We start from the raw sequence: 21,653 nt of genomic DNA, 5'->3' as shown, positions 1-21,653 counted from the left end.
TTTTCATGGCGTTCACTGCGGGCAGTTTCAGGCATTCGATGTGTATATAACCCCGATTTTCATCTTTTGGTTAACCCCAAGTTTCAAAAACCGTTTTATTCATCTCAATCTATCTTCTCCTAGTAGACATACGATGCGCTTGATGCATCGGGTGTTCTAGTTACTATAACCACTACTTAGACTCTTGCCCCCGATCTAGGTACAAATGATCAGCCCTGGGTAAGAGATAGAACAATGTTGCGCTACATACCCTTCAGCTTTTTGTCAGTTCGAATAGGAAACAGGGGCAGTCCCTCTGCAAATTGAGGACGATGAGGAATTTCGATAGATTGTGATTTCTGACTTCTAGTACTCGAGCTACATAGTAAATTAGTAGAGGCCAAGCGCACAATGTGAAGTGTAGGTACCTTGAATTGGGAGAAATGGGCGAAGTCGGCCCATGATCTTGAGAAAATCGATTTGGTTTCGGCATAATATTGCGAGATGCCCGTCTGATCTTTTCTGAAAACCGATCTGAGCCATTCCTGGTACTTGTACTTGTGCTTCTCGAAGTCGGACTCCCTGGCGCAGGGGCTACATATGAGAGCTCGGAGATTGGGATTGGAGCTGCGTCGGATCTTCGACGGTTGTATGAGGGTAGATTAGGGAATTCCTCTGCGATATTTTGGGGCTGAGTAGTATGGTGGGCGGCTTCAATAGATTGAAGGTCGCTAGATTGGGAAAGGGCGATTGAATGAGTGTCTGTCGGTGGATGGCCGTTATGGATTTGGACGGAGTTCGTCATGGTTGCCCTTGTTGAAGTCGGTTTTGCATTATTCACGGCATCTACAATCTGCTTATATGTATCGCCGTCGATACACAGACTGTTTTGCATTTGCTGTGCCAGTTCTGTTCTGAGGGTATGTTTCTTTGGGACATCAGGCGTCAAGTCAATCTTGCCCGGGAGCAGAACATCCTGGGTAGCGGATGATGTTTGTGATTTAGAAGCAGCCTCAACTGGATCCTGGGTAGCTGTAGTAGGTTGGTCTGGGCTGTGGGGTTGCGGATCGTCCTGCAGCATTGGTATCAGCCAGGCATAGTCCAAGGCATCTCTGGCAGTAGGGCGATCTGCTGGGTTTGGAGCCATCATGCTCGATAGAAAGGATGTGGCTTCTGGGCTGACTGGGGAATGAGATGAGTCAAAAGGTAATATCGAGTTCCCCTTGTAGTACTCGAGCAGATCAGTTTTGCCAGAAAAAGGAAACCTTCCAGTGAGCAGGTAGTAAGTGATCACGCCCAGGCCCCATATATCAATTTCAGAGGAACTGTCTGATCCCGACATTGTGCTTTCTGGGGATGAACCCCATAGTTGTTCATACACCTCTGGCGCGGTAAAAGCCGGCATGCTATTGAAGGTTTGTATACCGGTAAATCCTTCCATCACGCGCTTGCTGATCCCGAAGTCACCGATCTTTACCCACCAATCTGGACCTGTAGACAACACAAAAACATTCTGCTCAAGATTAGTAAGTATAGAAGCAAAAGCACTAGCTGGAGCATACCTGAGGCTTCAAGTCACCGTGAGCGAACCCGCTGGCATGCATGAAGTCAAGACCTTCGAGAAGCTGGAAGGTAATCTGCTGTGCTTCTCTTTCCCGAAATAGCTGTGTCATATACTTCTGCAGATCCCCAAGAGGGAAATACTCCATTGCGATAAACAGACATTCAGTGTTCTCAAACCAGCCCGATGATTTCACAAAGCAACCGTCATACTAACCATGAGTATAGGTTAGTGGGAGTATGCTGAGAATCCAGGGCATGAATACCAATCATGTACCTACCTTTTGCTGTGAAAAACGAGCAATGGCCTCTAGCTCTCGATTATAATCCATAGACCTCGATCCCGGTACCAACTTGCGCACTTCCTTAACAGCCCGGAGCTTGCCTTGACTGACACATTCTTCCAACCACGTAGTACCGAAGATGCCAATGCCGAGATCACGTTTTTTTTTCCATACTTCCTCTCGCTCACGGCGTCTCCCGCGCCGACCAGCGACTAGCGTTGATTCGAGAAAAGTGTGTGTTGTAAGGTCTGCATCAAGTTTGGTTGGGAGCTTCGAGTCCCTGACAAGATCGGAGACTTGCGACATGCGGGGCACAGAACAACCCCGGATTTTGGTTGATAGCAGTGTGGATCTTTCCTATAATACAACGTGGATAGTGTCAACCTAGCGAGACCGAACGATGTATGAGCTCTTTGTCCTGGTGCGTATGGTCGCATTGAAGATTCATGAATACAGCGTAGAAGCTAGGAGGCTGATGCTGTCAAAACGCTACACGTAACACGACCAGGGTAAAATTCGGGGTGAATTCATTATTATTTTGGCCCCCCGTTGCTACGAATGCAGCGGAGGTGGACAAGGGACTTCATTCTCCTAATGGGATAGATCGACATCACGGGCTCGGGCGATCAATGATGACATGGGGGCGTAAATGTATGTTGTACTTCGTAAAGATATCAGGGATATCATTGGCTTCCATGCGCTTGGCTCCATAATAATAAATCCTGTCACTCGAACAAGCCTTCGAAGACTGCCTTGACATGGTCTGAGCCACCTTGTGAGAAATCAATCTCCAGAAACCGTCTCGCTAGGGTGTTCTTGGAACAAGGCTGTTAGCCACATTATTCTTTTCAGGGGAACAAGCTCGTACCGCTTCTTCTAGGTCTTGCATCTCCCCTGGCGATAAAACTGCACAGGCCGCGACAATGTTCTCCCCTCGTGCGGAAAGAGACGCTATCTCGTTTGCGCGAGATACAATAGCTGGGTTGATCCCGTTGATTGCTGCACAACTATGATGCATATCAGTCAAATTCGAACATGGATATGATAAGATGCAAACATACATAGTACCGAAGCTCTTGTTGCTTCGCCCCTGACGAAGGCTGTTCGAGCCGTAAGCATCATTCGCATACCATTAGCCCAGTAGTTAGCGTACGCGCACATACTTATAAAGATACGTGATCTGGTCCTCAACTTCCTGGGTCTCTTGGCAGACTTGAACTTCCATATGACAAAGATGAAGTCGAGGTCGCAAAGCGAGGAAGTTGTTCTCGAAAATCTCATGGAAATGAGTTGCTGCAACAACTTTAGCAGGGTGCTCAAGGCACAGCAGATAATCGAGTATTCCGCAGGCAAGCCCGATGCCATCTGAATGCGTTAATTCCGTCTGAACCAAGAGCTATGGGTAGATATGAACATACCACTTTCGTTGGTCCCCTTCCCAAACTCATCGATGATGACCAAGCTCCGATTTGTGACTTGTTTCAGACAGAGGAAAATCTGCTGCAAATCGTTCATGAATGTGCTTTGGATCTAAAGACGTTTTAGGCTGCCAAATCCGAGGTTTTACACAGAGAATTTGAGATACCTTGGAGACACTCTCTTGCGTATTGATTTTGGTCAAGATTTTATCTGTGACTCCCAATTCCGCGCTGTCTGCAGGAACAAAGCTGTGATAATTAGCCTGTGTATAATCAGCTTGATGGGGAAAACATACCTCCCAATCTGTGCTAGATAGACAATCAGAGCGACCTAATTCTAGCTTAGAAAATAAGCCCCACAAGGACAAACCTCAACTTTACCTGCTTCATGTAGACACTTTTCCCTGAGTAGTTCGGACCACTTAAGAGCAACATGCTGGGATTGCGATCCATGGAGGAAGCAGCATGATTGGTCTCGGAGTCTCTTCCGCCAACAAGCAATGTGTCGTTTGGGACATAGGACGAAACAGTCAATTCTTGAAGAATATGCCTGCATCTGTCAGGAATATCGATGAATGGTTATTAACGAGCTCTTACCGGCCACCCTTGATTTTTATCACATTTTGATCAACCATTCGTGGCCTGGTCAGCTTATAAAAGCTGGCTGCCTGTGTGAGAGCAAGAAGGCTGTGGAATTTGTATCAATAAATCTCGCATCGCGCCCGGCAAGAACTAACCTATCAATATCTCCACAAATATCAGAAGCATCGATGAGCACATCCTCATATCGAAGAACCCTCTGTGCCAAGTCGTATACAATCTCGATTTCTTTCTCTGCCAATTTACACAATTTAGTTATCCATATCCATGGCTTCCCGTTGATTGGAGAGGCTTACCGCAGATAATCCCGTATATATCCCCAAGCTTCTCGTCCATCTCTCTCATGTGAAAGTCTTTGAAATACGCTCGATTTTCCGTGATGAACATCAATTCCCATTCATCATCGGAACCAGTATATGCTGCGGCGCCATGGCCATTGAGTGGAATGGCAATATTGAACCCAAGCTGGGGGAAGTAAATGACATTGACATCGACGTCGAGGGTCGCCGGGATTGTTCCGGCAATGTCGAGGGCAACGTGCTTGAGAAGGCTGTTAAGACCATCGTATCTGTCTTTGATTCTGTCAAGTTCTCTATCAATTCCTTGCTTAACCACTGTTCTTCCTTGCTCTTCAGAGTTATCAATGTCGACCTAAAAAGTCAGATGTGACATTAATTCATATAAAAAAAATTGACTTACAATTTCTTGAATCATACGACCAACTCTGTACAGCTGTGCTGCTTCAAAGACTCTGAGAGCCTACAATGTGTCAGTAGATGAAGGGTTGATATGCATATTGGGGATTGACCTTGGTTCGAAGGGTCAGGATGTGCGCGCCCGAGACCTCTCGCAGTGCATCATTGATGTCGATAGAGTAGAACGCAAACTGGTCAGTCATTAGTATCGCAATACCAGAATTGTCACTCAAACATAGACGGATGATAGCAAATCAAACATACAGCAAGAAGGCTGGCCCAAACCGTAGTTTTGAATCCAGTGATCTTAGCACTACCAGTACTAATTCCCTTGCGAAGATTGACCAAGACAGGCCTGAGGTTCTTAATGTGCTTCAATGCTTTGGTCATCTTTTCCAATGCAGCAAGATTGTCAGGGCGGGAAAAGACTCCTATGAAATCATGCCGTTCACGGATCGTTTCTAGATCCACGCTTGGGCGAAAGAAGGTCTGCTTGAGTCTTGCCCTACCCTGAGGGGTGTATGCAAAGTGCTGGAAGAGTCCATAGACTGAAAGACCCTCTTTGCCTGAACCCGACTTTTTCCCTGGGCCCTGATTAAACATATTCGGGTGTGACTCCGACTGGATAATATGGAGAGATGTGAAGGTGTTGCTGTTGATCCACATCGTATCCCGTAGATTGAACATCTGCAGTGATCGGACCCGATACTCATTTCCATCTTCGAGGGGGCTAGGTGCCGCAGCTCTTCGTCGCTGCAGATAAGTGAGTACGGCTCCTGCGCATCCAATAGTCACTGGGTTCTCCATATCGACAGAGCTAGAGATGTGCAACAATCTTCCTTCTTGGAGTGTGAAGCCCATCTCTTCTGGGTCCACTTCTTCCGGTCCGGCGAGGCCATTTTGAGGCACGAAAAACCGGATGCGCTGTTCGTGCGTAGATGAAATATCTAAAGCAAGAAGTTTGCTCTCTGCATTGGAGTAGCTGAACTCCGGCGTTGGACGAACGTCTATTTGGTAAGGAAGATACGCAGAAGAAACTACACAGAAAGTATCAGCATTTGCTTGGACTGGAAAGGGTCAAAGAGTTCTAGGACAAAGTAACTGTACCATCTGCTTGCGCGAGGTTTTGATCTTGATTCCGCGAGCTAAGATCGACACGAGGAGGTATCAAAACCACTGTAGGTTTGATTTGGAGAAGCACTGGTGATGGCTCGATTAGCACTTCAAATCTAGAACTGTACAAATAATGAACCCACGAGCGTCGATTGTCTCTATATCCCCCGAGCGACTGTCACCGAGCAGATACATCTTTTCTTCTTCGGTTGAGTAGTATGAGCACCCCACAGTTCCATAGTCCTTCATGTCGATAGCAGCAATGACATGGTCATCAAAGTCATCATCAGTAGCCCTCACCGAGCGATCTGTTTCGATCTTGGTGTCTGTAGGAAACGGAGTGCGCAATTGGTTTGCTGATGAAATCATGGGAGTTTGGGGAGGACCACTTGAAATGTTACCGGCTTGACTTGATGACGCCTTACGGCCCAGCCGTCGTCCAGAGGTACGAGGTGTGATTGGAGGGCGGGAAGCTGGTGTTCTTTTCCTTTTTAAAGAAGGCATGTTACCGAGGCCAATGGGATTTGGATACCTAGAGATGTAAAGGGGGAAAGAAATGATGGGATAGGATGAGATTAGTGGGTTCTCATTATATGGGCAGTCGGCCTATTTGGCCTAGTCACCTGCCCACGGATCATTCTTCATGCCTATACAATACAATGAAGCAATTCGATCATGAGTAGAGCTGGATTATTGTATAATAAATGAGTGGGCTAGTATACAAAGTCATAAGATGTACAGAAGATCCGACATACAAACCAAAAATTTCCAAATGCAGAACACCTTATACACCACATAAGAACGCCAGATTTCATGTTTCATTTACTCTTGCCCGTTGACCACTAGGCCAGACTTAGCTTCATCAAGAGAAACTTGGATAGTCTGACCAGAGACAACTTCACCTCGGATGATCTTATCAGCCAAGCGGTTTCCAATCTCCTTGGCAATGAGACGGTTCAAAGGCCGAGCACCAAATCTCGGGTCGTAGCCTCTCTCGCACAGCCAGTTCTTGGTCTCGTCGTCAATCTTCAGGGTCATACGACGGTCATCGAGTCTGGCCTGAAGCTCTCGTAGTCTGATGTCAACAATGTCCCGTAGGGCATCCTTTGACAGGCGCTTGAAGATGATAAATTCATCAATTCGGTTCATGAACTCAGGTGGGTATGCGCTCTGAACCACATCCATAACGGCAGTTTTGATCTTTTCTGGGACCTCGGCATTATCGGTGTCGATAATTGGGTACAGAGGGTCCGCTCCGACCAGGATACTAGCGCCAAGATTGGAGGTCAACACAATCAGGGTGTTCCGGAAATCGACCTTGTGGCCTTGGGCGTCTGTTAGGAAGCCTTCATCGAGGACCTGCAGCAGTAGCGCTGAAATATCACGATGCGCCTTTTCGAACTCATCAAATAACAGAACAGCGTAAGGCTTCCGTCTGACAGCCTCGGTGAGCTGGCCAGCATCATCATATCCCACATACCCGGCAGGAGAACCGATGAGACGACTGATTGTGTGCTTCTCCTGGAACTCACTCATATCAAACCGTAGAACAGCAGTTTCAGTGGAGAAAAGGAACTCGGCCATCTTCTTGCAGAGCTCAGTCTTTCCAACACCGGTGGGACCAAGGAACATGAAAGAAGCCATAGGGCGATTTTCTCCACTAAGGCCAGCTCTCTGCATCCGCACAGCGTTTGCTACAGCAGAAAGCGCTTCGTCTTGTCCACGGACTGACTTTCGGAGAGTGTCCTCCATGTGAATCAGCTTCTCCACGTCTCCAGCCATGAGCTTGTTAACGGGGATGCCTGTGGTCCGCGAGACGACGTTTCCAATGTCGTCAGCAGTAACTGAGTCGTGGATTAAAGTTTGATTTTGAGGATCCTGTTCAGCACCTTCTTTAGGTAGCTTGGATTCAAGCTCCGGGATGGTAGAGTATCTCAACTCTCCAGCCCTGGCAAAGTTTCCTTCGCGTTGAGCTTGTTCCAGTTCAAATCGAGCGCGTTCCAACTCTTCCTTGGTGCGTTTAATGGTATCAATTTCAGCCTTCTCCTTTTCCCAGGCCTCGGTTAATTTATCCGCCTCCGCTTGCTTAGTTTTCAGGTCTTCTTGAAGCTTCTCTCGCCGTTCGCGGCTAGCAACATCCGTTTCCTTGCGAAGAGACTCAAGCTCAATTTGGATGGTAGTGATGTCACGTTCGAGTTCCCGAATTGAGTCGGGCTTCGACTCCTGCTGCAAGCGGAGAGCCGAAGCAGCTTCGTCGACGAGATCAATTGCTTTGTCAGGCAGGAATCGATCAGTGATGTAGCGATTACTGTAAGTAGCTGCAGCCACTAAAGCGCCGTCTGTAATTCGTACACCGTGGTGCACTTCGTATTTGTTCTTAATGCCGCGCAGAATAGAAATAGTCGAGGCGACCGATGGCTCACCCACCAAAATAGGCTGGAACCGTCGGGCAAGAGCCACATCCTTCTCAATCAATCGATATTCGTTGAGAGTAGTCGCACCGCAGCATTGAAGCTCGCCTCGGGAGAGAGCAGGCTTGAGTAGATTACTAGCATCAATACTGCCCTCAGCCTTGCCGAGTCCCAGCAAGGTGTGAAGCTCATCAATGAAGAGGATCACCCCACCTTGCGCATCCTCCACTTCCTTCAAAACGGCTTTCAGACGTTCTTCAAAGTCGCCCCGAAACTTGGCTCCCGCAATTAATGATCCCAGATCCAATGAAACGACCCTTTTGTTTTTGATGCTCTCTGGGACATCTCCTTGTACGATGCGCTGAGCCAGCCCTTCGAGAACGGCGGTCTTACCAGTTCCAGCAGAACCGATCAGCACGGGGTTATTCTTAGTTCGCCGAGACAAAACTTGGATGGTTCTATGAATCTCGGCATCTCGTCCAATTACTGGATCCAGCTTTCCAGCTTTAGCTTTTTCCGTGAGCTCAACACCATACTGTTCAAGTGCTGATTTCTCTTCCTCTCCGCTCATATCCATGCGGTGGGTGCCGCCTGGCGGGTGTGGACGGCCCTTGGCATATTGGCGGACAGATACCGGGTTAAAGTTAATGGCTGGTGTAATGATAGAGCCCCGGGGCAGTATGCTTGATCTCAGGACCGGGGATAGAATACGGGTCGAGGACAGGTGAGGTGTACGCAGAATCCGACTGCGGGCATTGAGAGACAGTCTCGCTGCCATGATGTAGACAATTGAATCAGGCCTCGGAGGAAAAAAGCCGTAGGGTGCTTCAAGATCGGAGATGGTCACTAGTATAGCTTAAATACCAGTAACCAGATCCCTCGGGAGGCTTCTCGAAAGATCCACATAAAGAACGCTGAGTGGCAGAGAGAGCTGAAGCTCCGTCACCAGTCAATCACATGACTAGTCTAGGCTATGTCACCAGTTAATCACATGACCAAGTGTTTTAAGCTCCATTGCCAAGTCACCTGATTAATCTTCGCTCTTCCACGTTTTTCCGTGACTCCGTAGAGATTTTCCGTAATAAAAAAAAAATCCTCCCTTTTTAACCCCTCCCTCATCTACTTTCTTCTCCTTTTTCTTTCTTTTCTTTCCAGATACCACCACACCTTTCTTTCACAATGGGTTTCACCGACTTTGTCTCTGATGCCGGCCTGACTCGTAGGCGCCCCTGAGATTTTGTTATTTCGAATCAATTGGTGACTGACTGTGCCCCTCAGTGGCCAACCACTTCCTGTCCACTCGGTCCTACGTTGTTGGGTATGAATCCCCCCTTTAATTGCCTTCCGAATTTTTCCCCCTTTTCCTTCCCTCTTATGCTTTCATGATGAGAAACATTGGTCCGTGTTTAGGAGGCGGATTAAGACCCCGCTGGATGACTACACCCAATCGCGAGCAATCGCACCTCTGATCTAGCTGTACTATGCTACATTGTTGAATACTATCGTTCGGTGTGAACATCAACGCTGACTCCGTTCAACAGCAACTCCCCCAGCCAGGCCGATGTCGTGACCTTCAAGGCCTTCAGCGCCGCCCCTGACGCTGAGAAGTACCCCCACGTTGCCCGCTGGTACAAGCACATCGCCTCTTACGAGAGCGAATTCCCCACCCTCCCCGGTGACTCTTCTGCCGCTTTCACTACCTACGGCCCCGAGACCCGCGACCTCCCCTCCAACCCCAAGGATAAGCCCGAGGAGGAGGATGAGGATGAGGACCTCTTCGGTTCCGACTCTGAGGAGGAGGACCCCGAGGTTGTTGCTGAGCGCAACAAGCGTCTCGAGGAGTACAAGGCCAAGAAGGCCCTTAAGACTAAGCCCGCCGCTAAGTCCCTCGTCACCCTTGAGGTCAAGCCTTGGGGTATGTATTTTCCGGTCTTTCTTTATTTCAATTGCTAACAGACATTTCCAGATGATGAGACCGTTCTCGAGGAGATGGAGGCCAATGTCCGCGCCATTCAGTGGGACGGCCTCGTCTGGGGTGCCTCCAAGTGGGTTCCCGTCGGCTTCGGTATCAAGAAGCTCCAGATCAACCTTGTTGTTGAGGACGAGAAGGTCTCCACTGATGAGCTCCAGCAGACGATTGAGGAGGATGAGGACCACGTCCAGTCCACTGACATCGCTGCCATGCAGAAGCTGTAAATTTGCGATGCCCATTTATGAAGCAGGAATTGTGTGATGGAAATGCGTGATGTCAAAGGAATCCTTTACGAACCTAGTCCAACTAGAAAGCTGGTCCACTAGTGACCGGTCATTGATGAAAAATTCAAAAAATTCATGACCCAACTATATATCAACCATATTTTGCCCTTGAATACGTAGTAAATTATTCGAATTAAGCTCCTTATTCCCTATGTCCTCTCTGGCCTACCTACCGAATCCAGGGGTAATAGCTCAGCAGATTTTTTTAGCGGACAGATGTTGGCTTTGACGATGTGATGTCTCGTATATCAACACAAGTTCTAGCTTCTAACCAATCAATATTCTCAGGAATGAAATCACACATCCGTGTACATAGTCTAGTCAATAGCGCCATTTCTATTGACGTCGCTGTCTCGTCATTCTTATTTTGTGGATGCCTCATTAAAATGGTTTCAACTCCAGATAACTACCTGAATAGTATGGTACCTACGTGTGACTATATCTATATTCTCATTGACAAAGACGAACTTGAGAATCCATTGAATATCAATTTGTACAAACACTGTTGGTAAGAATAATTGATGGGTGTTAATCAATTTCTTTTCCCTGAGGCCTTGATATATCTATCCACCGCGCCTTGTGCAATACCTACATAGCCGACTCGAACAGAATAACAAAGAAATCCGAAAAGAATCTTATAGTTTGACCTAAACCTCGATCCTTTGCCCTATTTGACTAATATTAGCCATATATATCGTATTTTGATAACAACATCAACAGTAATACTCACCAGCTGTGTTTTTTGGTGCTGATCGCAGAGAAGAAGATGGGCCGAAAGGCTGTACTTTGCCGATAAGTCCAACAAGCAGCTGTTCTAGCTGATCAGCATCGGGCGTGATTGACTGTACAGGTCGAGGGATCGGGGTATTTGGAGGGTCTTTATATCGAGGCGCAAGCTCTGTGGTTTGCCTAACTTGACCATCGAAAAAATGAGGAGAGGACGTATATATATCGTTTTGTGATTGTGCCATATCAAGAGACCAAAGGGACATGATTATTATGGGAGAACTAGTAGAGCTGAATTTGATTGTTTCTATGAAAGAAATTATCAGAAGTGTCCGAGGGAATATGCTCTTTATGTTTCTTCCCCCCTCATGCCATGTATAAGTATACTTACTGTATATAGTATGAACTGAGTAATTAAGAGAGCCTCGATCTTGATACTCTAACTTAGTTCTAGACCGGCTGACAAGTCTTACAAGGCGCTATCAAACGTTCTTTCCCCTCTCTTTCTTGAACCATATTCTCTATCTGCGTGGTGAGACTTTAAGCTATCTACGTATCCACCGAAGCTGATGTAGCTTGCAGACAAATCAAAGCCTTTTGGCTATCACAGAGGCTGGCGAAGAAGGTCGGGGTTGGACAGCAGAGTTAAACAGTGAAACCTTCGCTTAGGAGCTGATAGAGTGTGTGTTGCCCATTGGCGCCGTAGAATCCACAGAAAAGAAGTATATAGGGAGATTGTACTGATAGCCAGCCAAATATACCGGTTGATCCATCAATTTACCCTAGCATGTTCGTTGACTATGGGGTAATCTATCGGGGTCCAGGTTCGGGGTTGACATCACAAGGAATGGGGACAAGGTTCATGAACACGTAGACTAGAACCTTGTAAGATATCCCTCTTATTAATTAGATAAGGCCTCACAGAGAGAGAATCGTCAATCATTTCCAATAGTCATTCAACACATAAAGAAATGCAAATGTGATGAAATCTGAGCCAGTCAAAAACTGATTAGGTAAACCGCGGGATGAGGCCGGGGCCTCCACGAACCTCCCGCCAACGTATCAAACGGCACCACACCACCGTCCACAGCCAGGGACCTCAGGCCTCATCTTAATAAACTAGTGGAAATTATCTAGGATTATCCACCGACACGAGAAATCCGCAGCGACCAGGCCCAACCACCGAACCTTAACCCGCAACCAAAAACCAACCTCACCACCCATCATGAGCTTCCTCTCCCGCCTGGTCACTTTCTTCGGCCTCGTCCTGATAGCCCATGCGTACGTTCTTCAATGATCCCATAAGTACACTCCCTCTCGAGCAAAGCTAACCCCTTCTGCAGAGGCTACTCGGCCCACGAACACACTGTCCTTTACAGCAACAACACATCCACCGCCCTCCCACAAGACATTATCATCGAGACCCTCGTTTCCGTACTTATTGTTTCAATCGGACTGGTCCTAAGCGCGCAGAAGTTGAAGCCGATTAGCTGGCGTGAATGGGCTGGTGAGATCGAACGCGATGGCGGAGCGCGAAACCCGTACCTGAGTTTGGAGGAGCGTTACGGATTCTGGGATATTCGGGTGAGTTTTGGATCTACTTGGATGCGTATCTTTGCCGGAACTACATCTGTGTTCGGATTTATTAAAGATGCGCATTTATTGGGGCCAGGAATCTCTGAATCTCTGAAGCTAACATTTGGAAATATAGGCTAAGCGAAGGGAGTTTGCAGACTGGGTTCGCGGTCAGGATGTGTTGGTCAAGGAGTGATTGAATATTGAGTTTGATTATGTGCTGCAGTGGGGGGAGCTGTATAATATGCATTGCGGCGAGGAGTTCAGTTTTCAATTGAGATGCTCAGTTTGTTGCTGATTAGTATATCTGTTGTATGGACCTCGGGAGTCTCGATGATAATAACTGGCATGCGCCGGTGACGCAGGGGTGGCAAACTCTCACCTTGCGATGTATTCGGGAGGCGCGACCAAGAGGTTGCACAGACACGCCACTAGTAGGCCTGGCTTGTGACCTGGGTAAGTGGGATCACTGCCGGATATAGACGCTTTTGGCGCACCCGATTTGCATTTCTACGCCACACCGCTGCCGGATGGCGATACATAGTCTAGGCCGTCCGTTGAAAGCATGATTTTGTCTCTGTGACTCGGTAATAGGCAAGGAGGTTCTAGTTACAAAAGGTACGCCTTATTTTAGAGTCAGCCGAGAATGCTTTGATCAGCGTGATCGTCGCAATTCCGTATCTGGCATCTGATCATGTGTAGGGAAGTCGAGACCAAGGTGAATTTCAGGTATGCCTGAGTACTCGACCATATAGTCTATATTGCATAGTACATGTTGATATGTTAGCTGTACAACCTAATTACACTATATGCACGTCAATAGTACTACATGGCCTCGTTAGAATAAAGACTGCAGTGCTCTGAGATCAAGCTTAGACCCAATGTGCGCGGTACATAATATGTTGACACTGATATTCTATGTTGTATTCCAGAAATAGGATATTATTGTCGCCAAGGCAGAATTTAAAATATAAATATAGAAGTCTTAGGCAAGACGTTGACTTGTCTCAAAAGGACCCACATCAAACTGATGATCTGAGGAGTCAGGGCCCAAGGTGAGAAAGTACATGGAGTCGAAGATATTAAAGCTGAATACTCTGATTAATATACGGAGTAATATACACAATAATAATAACATCGAGTATTCCGTACGGAGAAGAAAAAGTACCAGCATAGGTGACAGCAGGTGATGTCTCACTCGGAAGGCTGGTTCGACCAGACACGTAGAATCGCGGGATTTCATATCCAATTAATTACATGTTTATATTGCAGAAATGAACTTGGCGAAATAGATTCGTATGCCTCCACGCGTATGTTCCAGTGTAAGCTTTTAGGCTGACTTCTGAAATACTTGGAATAGAATAATAGAATAATGGAATATACTGGAATATAGATGTCTCATTCTATTACAGGTAATCCTCCATACACCTCGGCATTGACACATAGCCATATTCTATTATATTCCATATATTCCCTATATTGTTATGATCATCACACGAAGTACCCTGTACAGCCCAGGTTGCTCAGACGCTAAATTAGCTAGTGTTTGGCGCATATTGCCTCCCCCTCCCGTGTGCCAACTATTCCAACTATTCCAGAACTTTAGGATTTCTTTTTTTTTCTGTCAGATATTCTAGAGTATTGGTTGAATATATTTGTTATGTTATATGTAGCATTTTAAGAGGCAAATATTTCTTATAATATTAAATAAAAAAAGAGCTTACGAATTGGTGTGACCCCAGAAATAGACCAAAATAGAACAACGAGACCTTGCAGATCCCCGACGCTAAGAGCAGGGCTGGAGAGTCTGACTGTCTGACTGGAAGGCTGGAGGTATCGATTTCTAAACTTTCAACATGAGACTTTGTTTCCCTGGACAACGCCACGCCTTATAATCCCCTCCTCCCCAGCCTTTTTCTCTCTTTCAATTTATCTCTCCACATTCTCCATATCATCACATCTACACATCTACACATCTACATACCATAATTCACCAATAATCTCTAATCACAATGCGTTTCTCCATTGTCTTCACTGCCCTCTCGGCTGCTGCCCTGGCCAGCGCCCAGACTATGTCCATCCTGGTAAGTAAAAACATCATGCCATATCACAACAAAAGCTAACATTCAACTCCAGCCCGTCGAGAACCCCTCCACTGAGTACCTGACCCAGACAAACTCTCTCGGCGTTGTGACTGGCCAACCTGTACCTGTCACCTCTCAGCCCACTGCCGTGACCTCGCAGCAGCCCGCCGCCTCTATCCCCGCCGGTCTGAGCTCACCTGTCGCCGGCCCAGGCGCCAGCACTTTGACCACTTCCGCCAGTGGCTCTGCCAGCGGCTCTGCTACCGGCACCAAGACCACCGGCACCAAGACCTCAGGCACTAAGCCCACTGGTTCCTCCACCACTACCTCGTCTGACTCCGAGTCCTCTTCCAGCGCCTCTGCCAGCGCCTCTGCCAGTGCTTCCAGCTCTACCTCCGCTGGTGGTGCTGCCATGGCCACTGCTGGACCCGTCGGTCTCGGCATGGTTGCCGGTGCTGCTCTCGCTGCTTTCCTGTAAGCAAATCAGGAGTCTATGACTGGCTGATGCCAAGCTCTTGTCTTCTATCGTGCTGTGATGTCCACTTCGGTCTCATTAGACGGCGAGAGTTGGGTCAGTTGGTTATGTTAATCCAGTATTTGGATTAACGGGAATGAGGGACATGAAAATGCGAGCACCGGGTTTTTTTTGGGGATGTTTTGCCCCCAAGCTTTCTATGGAATTTGTAATTCTTTTTTATCTTTGGGCAGGACTCGTGTCTTTCACTGCTTTCCAGAGGTGTATTCACGGCGTACCTGTTTCCCAACTTTTTTTTCTTCTATCTTTGTGATTAACTTAATCCATCTCTGGGTAAATACGAGCCTTATTTTGTGCATATGTATCCTGACTGTAGAGATAACTGGTTTTTGTAGCGTACAGTAATTTCGGGCTATCTAAATCACAATGATACTTCATATTAACAGCTCGATGGCTCACATTTGCAGCAAAAAGCAAAACTCAACTACTGCAAGGGGCAGCACCGGCTGTGATGCATATCATGCGACAGGTACGGAGTACATATTCCGTAGGTACATACTAGTCACGTTGACGAGTGGGTGAATTCTAATTTTGTCTGTTGTACTCGAGGAGCACGCATTACACCACACATACCAAGTACAAAGGTTCTGCCAATCCTTTGATATGATGACCAGTGCTTGTCATAGTAATAGTTGTATTTCTTTCAAATCCGTATGTGGATAGTGGCAAGCGAGAGACGTAGCCTGATTTTGTAAGGCTGGCGCCTCAATTTGCCTGCATCTGCCCGAACTCAGACAGAAAAATTTAAATACTTGAATTAATAACTATGACAGTTCATTTACTAAGCGAGGTACCCATATTTAACCTTGGAACCTGGTAATGAAGCTATTCCCACCATACAAATTCTCATCTTCGTCCAATCCTAGGTGTTGAAGCCTTTCCACCATCCAAATACTGGAACAACTAGGCTGACCACGACACCTACCTTGCACATGAATACTTCAACCTTGTAGAAAATGAGGCTCGCTATAAAATGAGCTGGACCCTGACCTGGCAGAGTTGCGACGAGGAGGCCTTTAAAGTCCGACAATAGTGGTCCCCTAGGGTGTGAATTGGCCTGCCGGTGACCGCCTCAATGACACATGCGCCATGGTAGCGAACTCTGCCCTGACTTATACGCCGGATAGTTGTCGGTTCCAGAATGACAAGACCGCTGTCGAAAGCATGGAGGCACTTGGAGGCCTCTTTGTTAGCCAGTTTATGTCACGGCTTATATCCACCATCCGATTGTCCGGAATTCCGCGCAACAACTGGCTGTGGTTGGCATATCATGCTTGCTTGCTATCTTTGTGGCGCTGGGGTTCTTCCTTGTGTGACCATGTTCTGATTTTTGATATACCTGCTACAAGATCTTGATGAGACCCTTCTTTTGTATATTATACCCACATTACTCATATACCCAGTCCAAAAGCTCTATCAATGGGATCTTGATAGAATTAGTGCTTGTCATAGTACTCGATATGAAAAGGAATCCTGTATTTCTTAGAAATCAGACAATCGACCGATAGCGGCAAGCTAGAGATAGTTCCATCCACCCTTCCTGCATCAACCCACAGACTCGGAATCCCAAGATCTAATAATACAGCCTCTTCACAACTGCCTCTTTCAGCTAGTTAACACTATCTACCATCTCAATCTCATACCTATTCCGTGGTGCCGGCAAGAAAGATGGACTTTGTGCCGCGGGGAGCTTCATCTGAGGGCGTGTAGATGACTTTGCTCTTTGGTTGGGGCATTTTCACTGATGTGAAGTTGTTTTGGGAGCTCGGCGAAAACGAAAACGGAAGAGAGGGAGTATACGGGTTCGGAGCTTCCGCTTGAAGCTGCCTTTTATGTGGGGACTGTTAGTTAACATAGAACTTCTTTCAACTCGTGGATGAGGTGGGTATTGTTGTCGTACGATATACAGTTGGTCTTTTCATAACAGTCTCAAGTTGGTAGCAAGTCATGTTCTGAATTCCTGGATTTATGGATGTTGAAAGCTCTAATTCAGTTTGCAGGGTAAGGCCTTAGAAAAGGAGACTAAAGTGCGGAGTAGTTGACATCGGATAATCCGAGCAAATGGAGGATGCCTAGGTGATAATCCGGACTTAGATTACATATGTAATTACCAGGTTTACGGGCCTGGGCATGTTATTGTCGATCTTTGAAAACAAAATATGAAGTAGACGCAAGTTTATCTTTTGCTTCTCGTTTATCCCAAGTCCGGGCTGGAAATGGTTTGGTTTCATGGAAATATCGATGACTAACGTGTATAAGAGCACCAAAACCTTCTTCACTAGAAATTGTGGTAAGAGTCTATCCTGGTTGTTGAAAACCAACGTGCAAGGCGGTTTCAGCCCAAAGTACCGCTAAGCGAAGTGTGCCTTGTGAAAATGATTAGTTAATAGTCAGATCATGGCCCCTCGAGTTGGCCGCTCAGGCAGGGGTGTAAGATTGTTTTGGGAGCGGATAACTGAAAACGTGTGAGCAAATCTCGATATAATCGGAGGAATGGTAAGACATACTTTGGTCCCATTTGCTGGATTCCCAAGTAAGCAAGCCAATGTCCCATGTCAATAGCCGTTTCCAATGGTTCTTCCTTTGCAATTCCAGCGAGAAGTGCTCCTGCAAATGCATCACTTGTCACAGAGATAGTCAGTTAGTCACAATATCCAATTTTTAAGCCGAAGATGCAGATAAATGCTATTTCGACTTACCCAGCACCGGTAGTGTCGATGATCTCCGTTCCTGAGATGCTACGGACAGGAATATGTTTATACCCAGGGATGCCGGAAATGGCGAAGATTGTAGGGGAAGAACCTTGTGTAATTAGGGCTACGCGTGGCCGTTGGGTGTTGGCCTTGGGCAAGTTTGCAAGGTGCTCGGCGATGGTAGGGATATCGTCAGTCTTGTTTCAGGTCAGCTTTGCTGGTGGTATATGAATGATTTATGGAATGAGTTATAGAATGAAGATTTACCTCGAGATTATGGGCCTGTGCCCAAGATTGGGCTTCGCTTTCATTCCCGATAATGTAGTCCCAGTATGGCTCAGTCTGATCCAAAGCATCTTTGAATGCGATTGGAATGAACGGAGCAGATAGCGACATTGCAAAAACCTGATCATTCAATTAGTTTCCAAGCTTGCTAACTGAGAATAAGAGGCTTACCTTGTTCTTAGATGCCGCCTCCTGTGCCAGGGCTAGAGCTGCGTCTGGGCAAACGGTTAGGTGATACCCCCCAACAAAATAGATTTGGGCCGATTCCACGATCTCCCATATAGCTGGCTGCTGCAAATGCTCCAGCTTGTAGTGGTTTGCGGCGCCTAGGTCTGTGCATAAGCTCCTATTTTTACCTGTGATGACAACACCACAGCGGCCTGTCGGATGTGTCTCGTCCACTAGGTATTCCGCCCGAACTCCTGCCTGTTTACATGAAGCCCGTAGAGTGTCGGCATAGCTGTCACGTCCCACACAGCCTATGTAGACAACACTATCTGGTGGAAGGAGATACTGAGAGAAATGTTGGCTATTTCATCGGAAGGGGGCAGCACTTCAATGGTACCTGGGCACCTCTGGCGGTATTCTGAGCGCCGCCACCTGCGGTTGTCTCCGCCGAGTGATTGTTAATGAGGTCATCAAAAATAGACTTATGAGACTCCTCTGCGAGTATGGCGTCGTTGGCCTTCAGATCGTATTTGGAGAGAAGTGCCTCAGTCCTTTAAAAGTTAGCCATGAGCCGCGAAGATTCATTGAGGCTGTCAAACACCATACCCGAAGGCTTGGACATCTAGAAACAGTGTAAGTCAGTATTGCAATTGGGTGACTCTCAAAACATCTTACCAAGAAGAGGATTCTCTAGACACAAGAGAAGAGGCATGTTTCGGAGCGTCGGCAGATTGAGAAAGAGAGGGGAAACAACTAGCTTCAGTGAATACCATCAAGCTTGTTTCTTTGTCACACCGCCCCAACGATCCCTGTAAGACCATGACAGCATCTTTATACTACTCTTCGCGCTAATAACTTGGGTACTTGAGATTATCTTCTTCCCCGGACAATGTTGGCAGAGAACCATCGCAACAGACCTGTTGAATCGGTTGGATGAGATATAATACCTATGAACTATATAATATCTGCCAACTTGGCCTGACTGTGGCTCAGTACTCGCCGTCAGCGCCACCGGAGAAGGGCCTCGAAGTACATCGCTTGGGCCTCGTGTATATTGCTAATACACCACCCCTGATGTAACTATCCGATTGGGTCTTGTCTAAGAACCCTTGGCCCTTTCTGTCGTTCGTAGTCTACAGTAAATTATACTAGATGCGATTGGCTGTATTTGACTCTAGTAGACGGATGCCTTAAGGAATAAAGTAGCCAAATTATGGGGTACAAATATAGTCGGCCACGTGAGGTCTTTTCAGTAGTCTTTCCAGTGGTCTCTCTAGTGGCCTCAGATATCATTCTATTTAGATACTTGATGGCAAACAAAGGCGGAAAAAGGCTTTGTGCATATGACTTTTCTATATAACATGTGACAATATAAGAAGTAAATTCACCAAGCTGCTGTTGGATAGTGTGGATACAGCTAATAGTTGCCGGTCCAAAAAGAATGATATCGCTCAATTAACGATCTTCCTTATTCCTAGCTTTTTACGATAGATGTCTCGGATAGCAAGGACTACAGCAAGGAAGTGGTGAAACATAGGGCAATCCTAAAGAGGTAATATTAGTTACGCGCATATTACGCGACAAATGACACGTGACTGACGCGTTTCCAAAAAGGTTAGTGCGACCTCCACTCAAAACAAACCCGTCGACGAAGTAACCATCTGCTTATCACTGTGATTGTGATTGTTGTGATCTCACTGGTCCGGATAACTTTTTGAATTTCATTCTCGTAGCCCGATATCTTATAACCCTACCATTCAAAAGCTCCAGCATGGTAAGTTGTCCCTATTCAACCCATTCACACTGGTTCCCCAGCAAGTATATGTTCGTGGTCTGATGAATATCTAGCCGTCCAATTTGCGCCGGCTAGCTGCCGACCATGCTGCCTTACACCGTGATCTTCCGCCGTACTACTTGCAGCCATCGGATGGTGACGATCTGTCACAGCTGACGATTCTCCTCACGGGCCCGGCGGGCACACCTTTTTCACAAGGATTATGGGAGCTCCATCTTAAGATGCCCGATGACTATCCTAAGAGCCCCCCAAAGGCTACATTTAAGACAAAGATATGGCATCCGAACATGGAGGAGCTCACTGGAGCTGTCTGTGTAGATACACTTAAGCGGGATTGGCAGCCCAATCTAACCCTCCGCGATGTGTTGGTGGTGAGTTGTAGAACGCACCGGCGCAATGAGTTTCCGCAGATAACTAACAACATCGCTTGTTTCTATTCAGACAATCTCATGTCTCCTTATCTACCCCAACCCTGACTCTGCACTCAATGCTTCTGCAGGCGCTCTCATGCAAGAAAACTATGACGCCTTCGCACACCAAGCCAAGCTTATGACCTCAATCCACGCCCCCATCCCGCCGAACCTCAAAGTCGCAGTGACTGAAGCCAAGCTCCGGGGTGAGGAAGTAGGGACCACACTTGAGCAGAAAGAAGAAGACCCAACCATTAAACGTCCGCGGAAACAAGCCCGCACCCACACCTCCGCAATGAAGAAAACTGCTCGCAACACCAGTGCATTTGAACAGCTGCCACAGCCCTCACATTCTTCACAATCGTCTTCAAATCCTTTCGCCCAAACCACCCCGCCCATGACAGACGAGGCCATGAGCGACAGCGACCACGACGACCCCGCTAGCGCAAGCAAAGAAAACAACCCAACTTTTTCCCCCTCTCCTGTCTATTTCCCGCCCCCAAGTCCCCGTAAAACAGCTTTGGGAAAACGTCCCCTCTCTGTCCTCTCAATTGCATACCCCGAAGATTCCGATGTAGACATGATGCTCATCGACTCCGACAATGACAACGATACCCCCGCCATGACCTCCAACGAACGAAACATCACCGCAAACACACATTCCCGTACTTCATCACCACTACGGAAAACCCCCAAGCTCTCCCTACTCTGTGGTGGAGTCAACGCCTCCGGCCGTCTCCGCGATGAGATGCCAATATTCGAAGATTTGCCCCAGCTGCCCATGCAAGATCCCCTACGCCGGCTGAGCGGGGATGGCAAAGAGAACCGTGGATCCGCCACCGCGCGCGGGTTGAAAGAGAAGCGCGAATACCACCCCATGAAGACACTCAATGGCTCTGCTCCCCCTTCTCCAGCACATGCCCAACTACCCACGCCATCACTTTCATCGTCATCTCTCTCAGGTTCCTCCACTGCTGGAATCCCTAAGAAGAAAGCGGCGAATGGCCTGTACAAACGTCTTGCCGTCAGAGCAAAGCCGCGCATTGGAATTCGCCGGCTTTGAGAA

At 47.2% G+C, this 21,653-nt stretch overlaps 8 protein-coding genes across 8 annotated transcripts; 4 read left to right on the top strand and 4 right to left on the bottom strand.

Moving 5' to 3' along the window:
• Positions 1-172: 172 nt before the first annotated feature.
• Positions 173-2,129, bottom strand: PGRI_036360 (serine/threonine-protein kinase; the record flags this gene model as incomplete). Its single annotated transcript, XM_040791349.1, has 5 exons — positions 173-195; positions 251-357; positions 408-1,492; positions 1,542-1,751; positions 1,821-2,129. The coding sequence occupies 5 exons, from the start codon at positions 2,127-2,129 to the stop codon at positions 173-175; spliced, it is 1,734 nt and encodes a 577-aa protein (XP_040645426.1).
• A 419-nt stretch (positions 2,130-2,548) lies between these two features.
• On the bottom strand, positions 2,549-6,018 carry PGRI_036350 (MutS family protein MSH5; the record flags this gene model as incomplete). Its single annotated transcript, XM_040791348.1, has 16 exons — positions 2,549-2,638; positions 2,692-2,830; positions 2,885-2,923; positions 2,987-3,188; positions 3,242-3,353; positions 3,409-3,490; positions 3,538-3,572; positions 3,623-3,791; positions 3,839-3,928; positions 3,979-4,075; positions 4,138-4,492; positions 4,541-4,600; positions 4,650-4,727; positions 4,801-5,573; positions 5,644-5,736; positions 5,793-6,018. The coding sequence occupies 16 exons, from the start codon at positions 6,016-6,018 to the stop codon at positions 2,549-2,551; spliced, it is 2,640 nt and encodes an 879-aa protein (XP_040645425.1).
• Positions 6,019-6,471: 453 nt separating this feature from the next.
• hsp78 (chaperone ATPase HSP78) lies at positions 6,472-8,838 on the bottom strand (the record flags this gene model as incomplete). Its single annotated transcript, XM_040791347.1, has 1 exon — positions 6,472-8,838. One exon carries the CDS (start codon positions 8,836-8,838, stop codon positions 6,472-6,474), a length of 2,367 nt encoding a protein of 788 aa, XP_040645424.1.
• Positions 8,839-9,239: 401 nt separating this feature from the next.
• PGRI_036330 (translation elongation factor 1 subunit beta) lies at positions 9,240-10,256 on the top strand (the record flags this gene model as incomplete). The annotated part of the gene is made up of 4 exons (XM_040791346.1): positions 9,240-9,279; positions 9,339-9,378; positions 9,602-9,975; positions 10,027-10,256. 4 exons carry the CDS (start codon positions 9,240-9,242, stop codon positions 10,254-10,256), a joined length of 684 nt encoding a protein of 227 aa, XP_040645423.1.
• A 2,011-nt stretch (positions 10,257-12,267) lies between these two features.
• PGRI_036320 (membrane magnesium transporter family protein) lies at positions 12,268-12,813 on the top strand (the record flags this gene model as incomplete). Its single annotated transcript, XM_040791345.1, has 3 exons — positions 12,268-12,323; positions 12,386-12,626; positions 12,754-12,813. 3 exons carry the CDS (start codon positions 12,268-12,270, stop codon positions 12,811-12,813), a joined length of 357 nt encoding a protein of 118 aa, XP_040645422.1.
• A 1,816-nt stretch (positions 12,814-14,629) lies between these two features.
• Positions 14,630-15,179, top strand: PGRI_036310 (putative GPI anchored protein; the record flags this gene model as incomplete). Its single annotated transcript, XM_040791344.1, has 2 exons — positions 14,630-14,701; positions 14,754-15,179. The coding sequence occupies 2 exons, from the start codon at positions 14,630-14,632 to the stop codon at positions 15,177-15,179; spliced, it is 498 nt and encodes a 165-aa protein (XP_040645421.1).
• Positions 15,180-17,654: 2,475 nt separating this feature from the next.
• Positions 17,655-19,094, bottom strand: PGRI_036300 (Adenosine kinase; the record flags this gene model as incomplete). Its single annotated transcript, XM_040791343.1, has 8 exons — positions 17,655-17,691; positions 17,744-17,857; positions 17,936-18,126; positions 18,197-18,334; positions 18,386-18,727; positions 18,780-18,933; positions 18,989-19,004; positions 19,058-19,094. The coding sequence occupies 8 exons, from the start codon at positions 19,092-19,094 to the stop codon at positions 17,655-17,657; spliced, it is 1,029 nt and encodes a 342-aa protein (XP_040645420.1).
• A 1,059-nt stretch (positions 19,095-20,153) lies between these two features.
• PGRI_036290 (putative ubiquitin conjugating enzyme E2) lies at positions 20,154-21,650 on the top strand (the record flags this gene model as incomplete). The annotated part of the gene is made up of 3 exons (XM_040791342.1): positions 20,154-20,156; positions 20,231-20,548; positions 20,619-21,650. 3 exons carry the CDS (start codon positions 20,154-20,156, stop codon positions 21,648-21,650), a joined length of 1,353 nt encoding a protein of 450 aa, XP_040645419.1.
• Positions 21,651-21,653: the final 3 nt, after the last annotated feature.

Source organism: Penicillium griseofulvum (assembly GCF_001561935.1).
Source record: "Penicillium griseofulvum strain PG3 chromosome Unknown contig_86, whole genome shotgun sequence".
In the NCBI taxonomy this organism is placed as follows: Eukaryota; Fungi; Ascomycota; class Eurotiomycetes; order Eurotiales; family Aspergillaceae; genus Penicillium; species Penicillium griseofulvum.
This window is presented reverse-complemented; position numbering and strand designations above follow the sequence as displayed.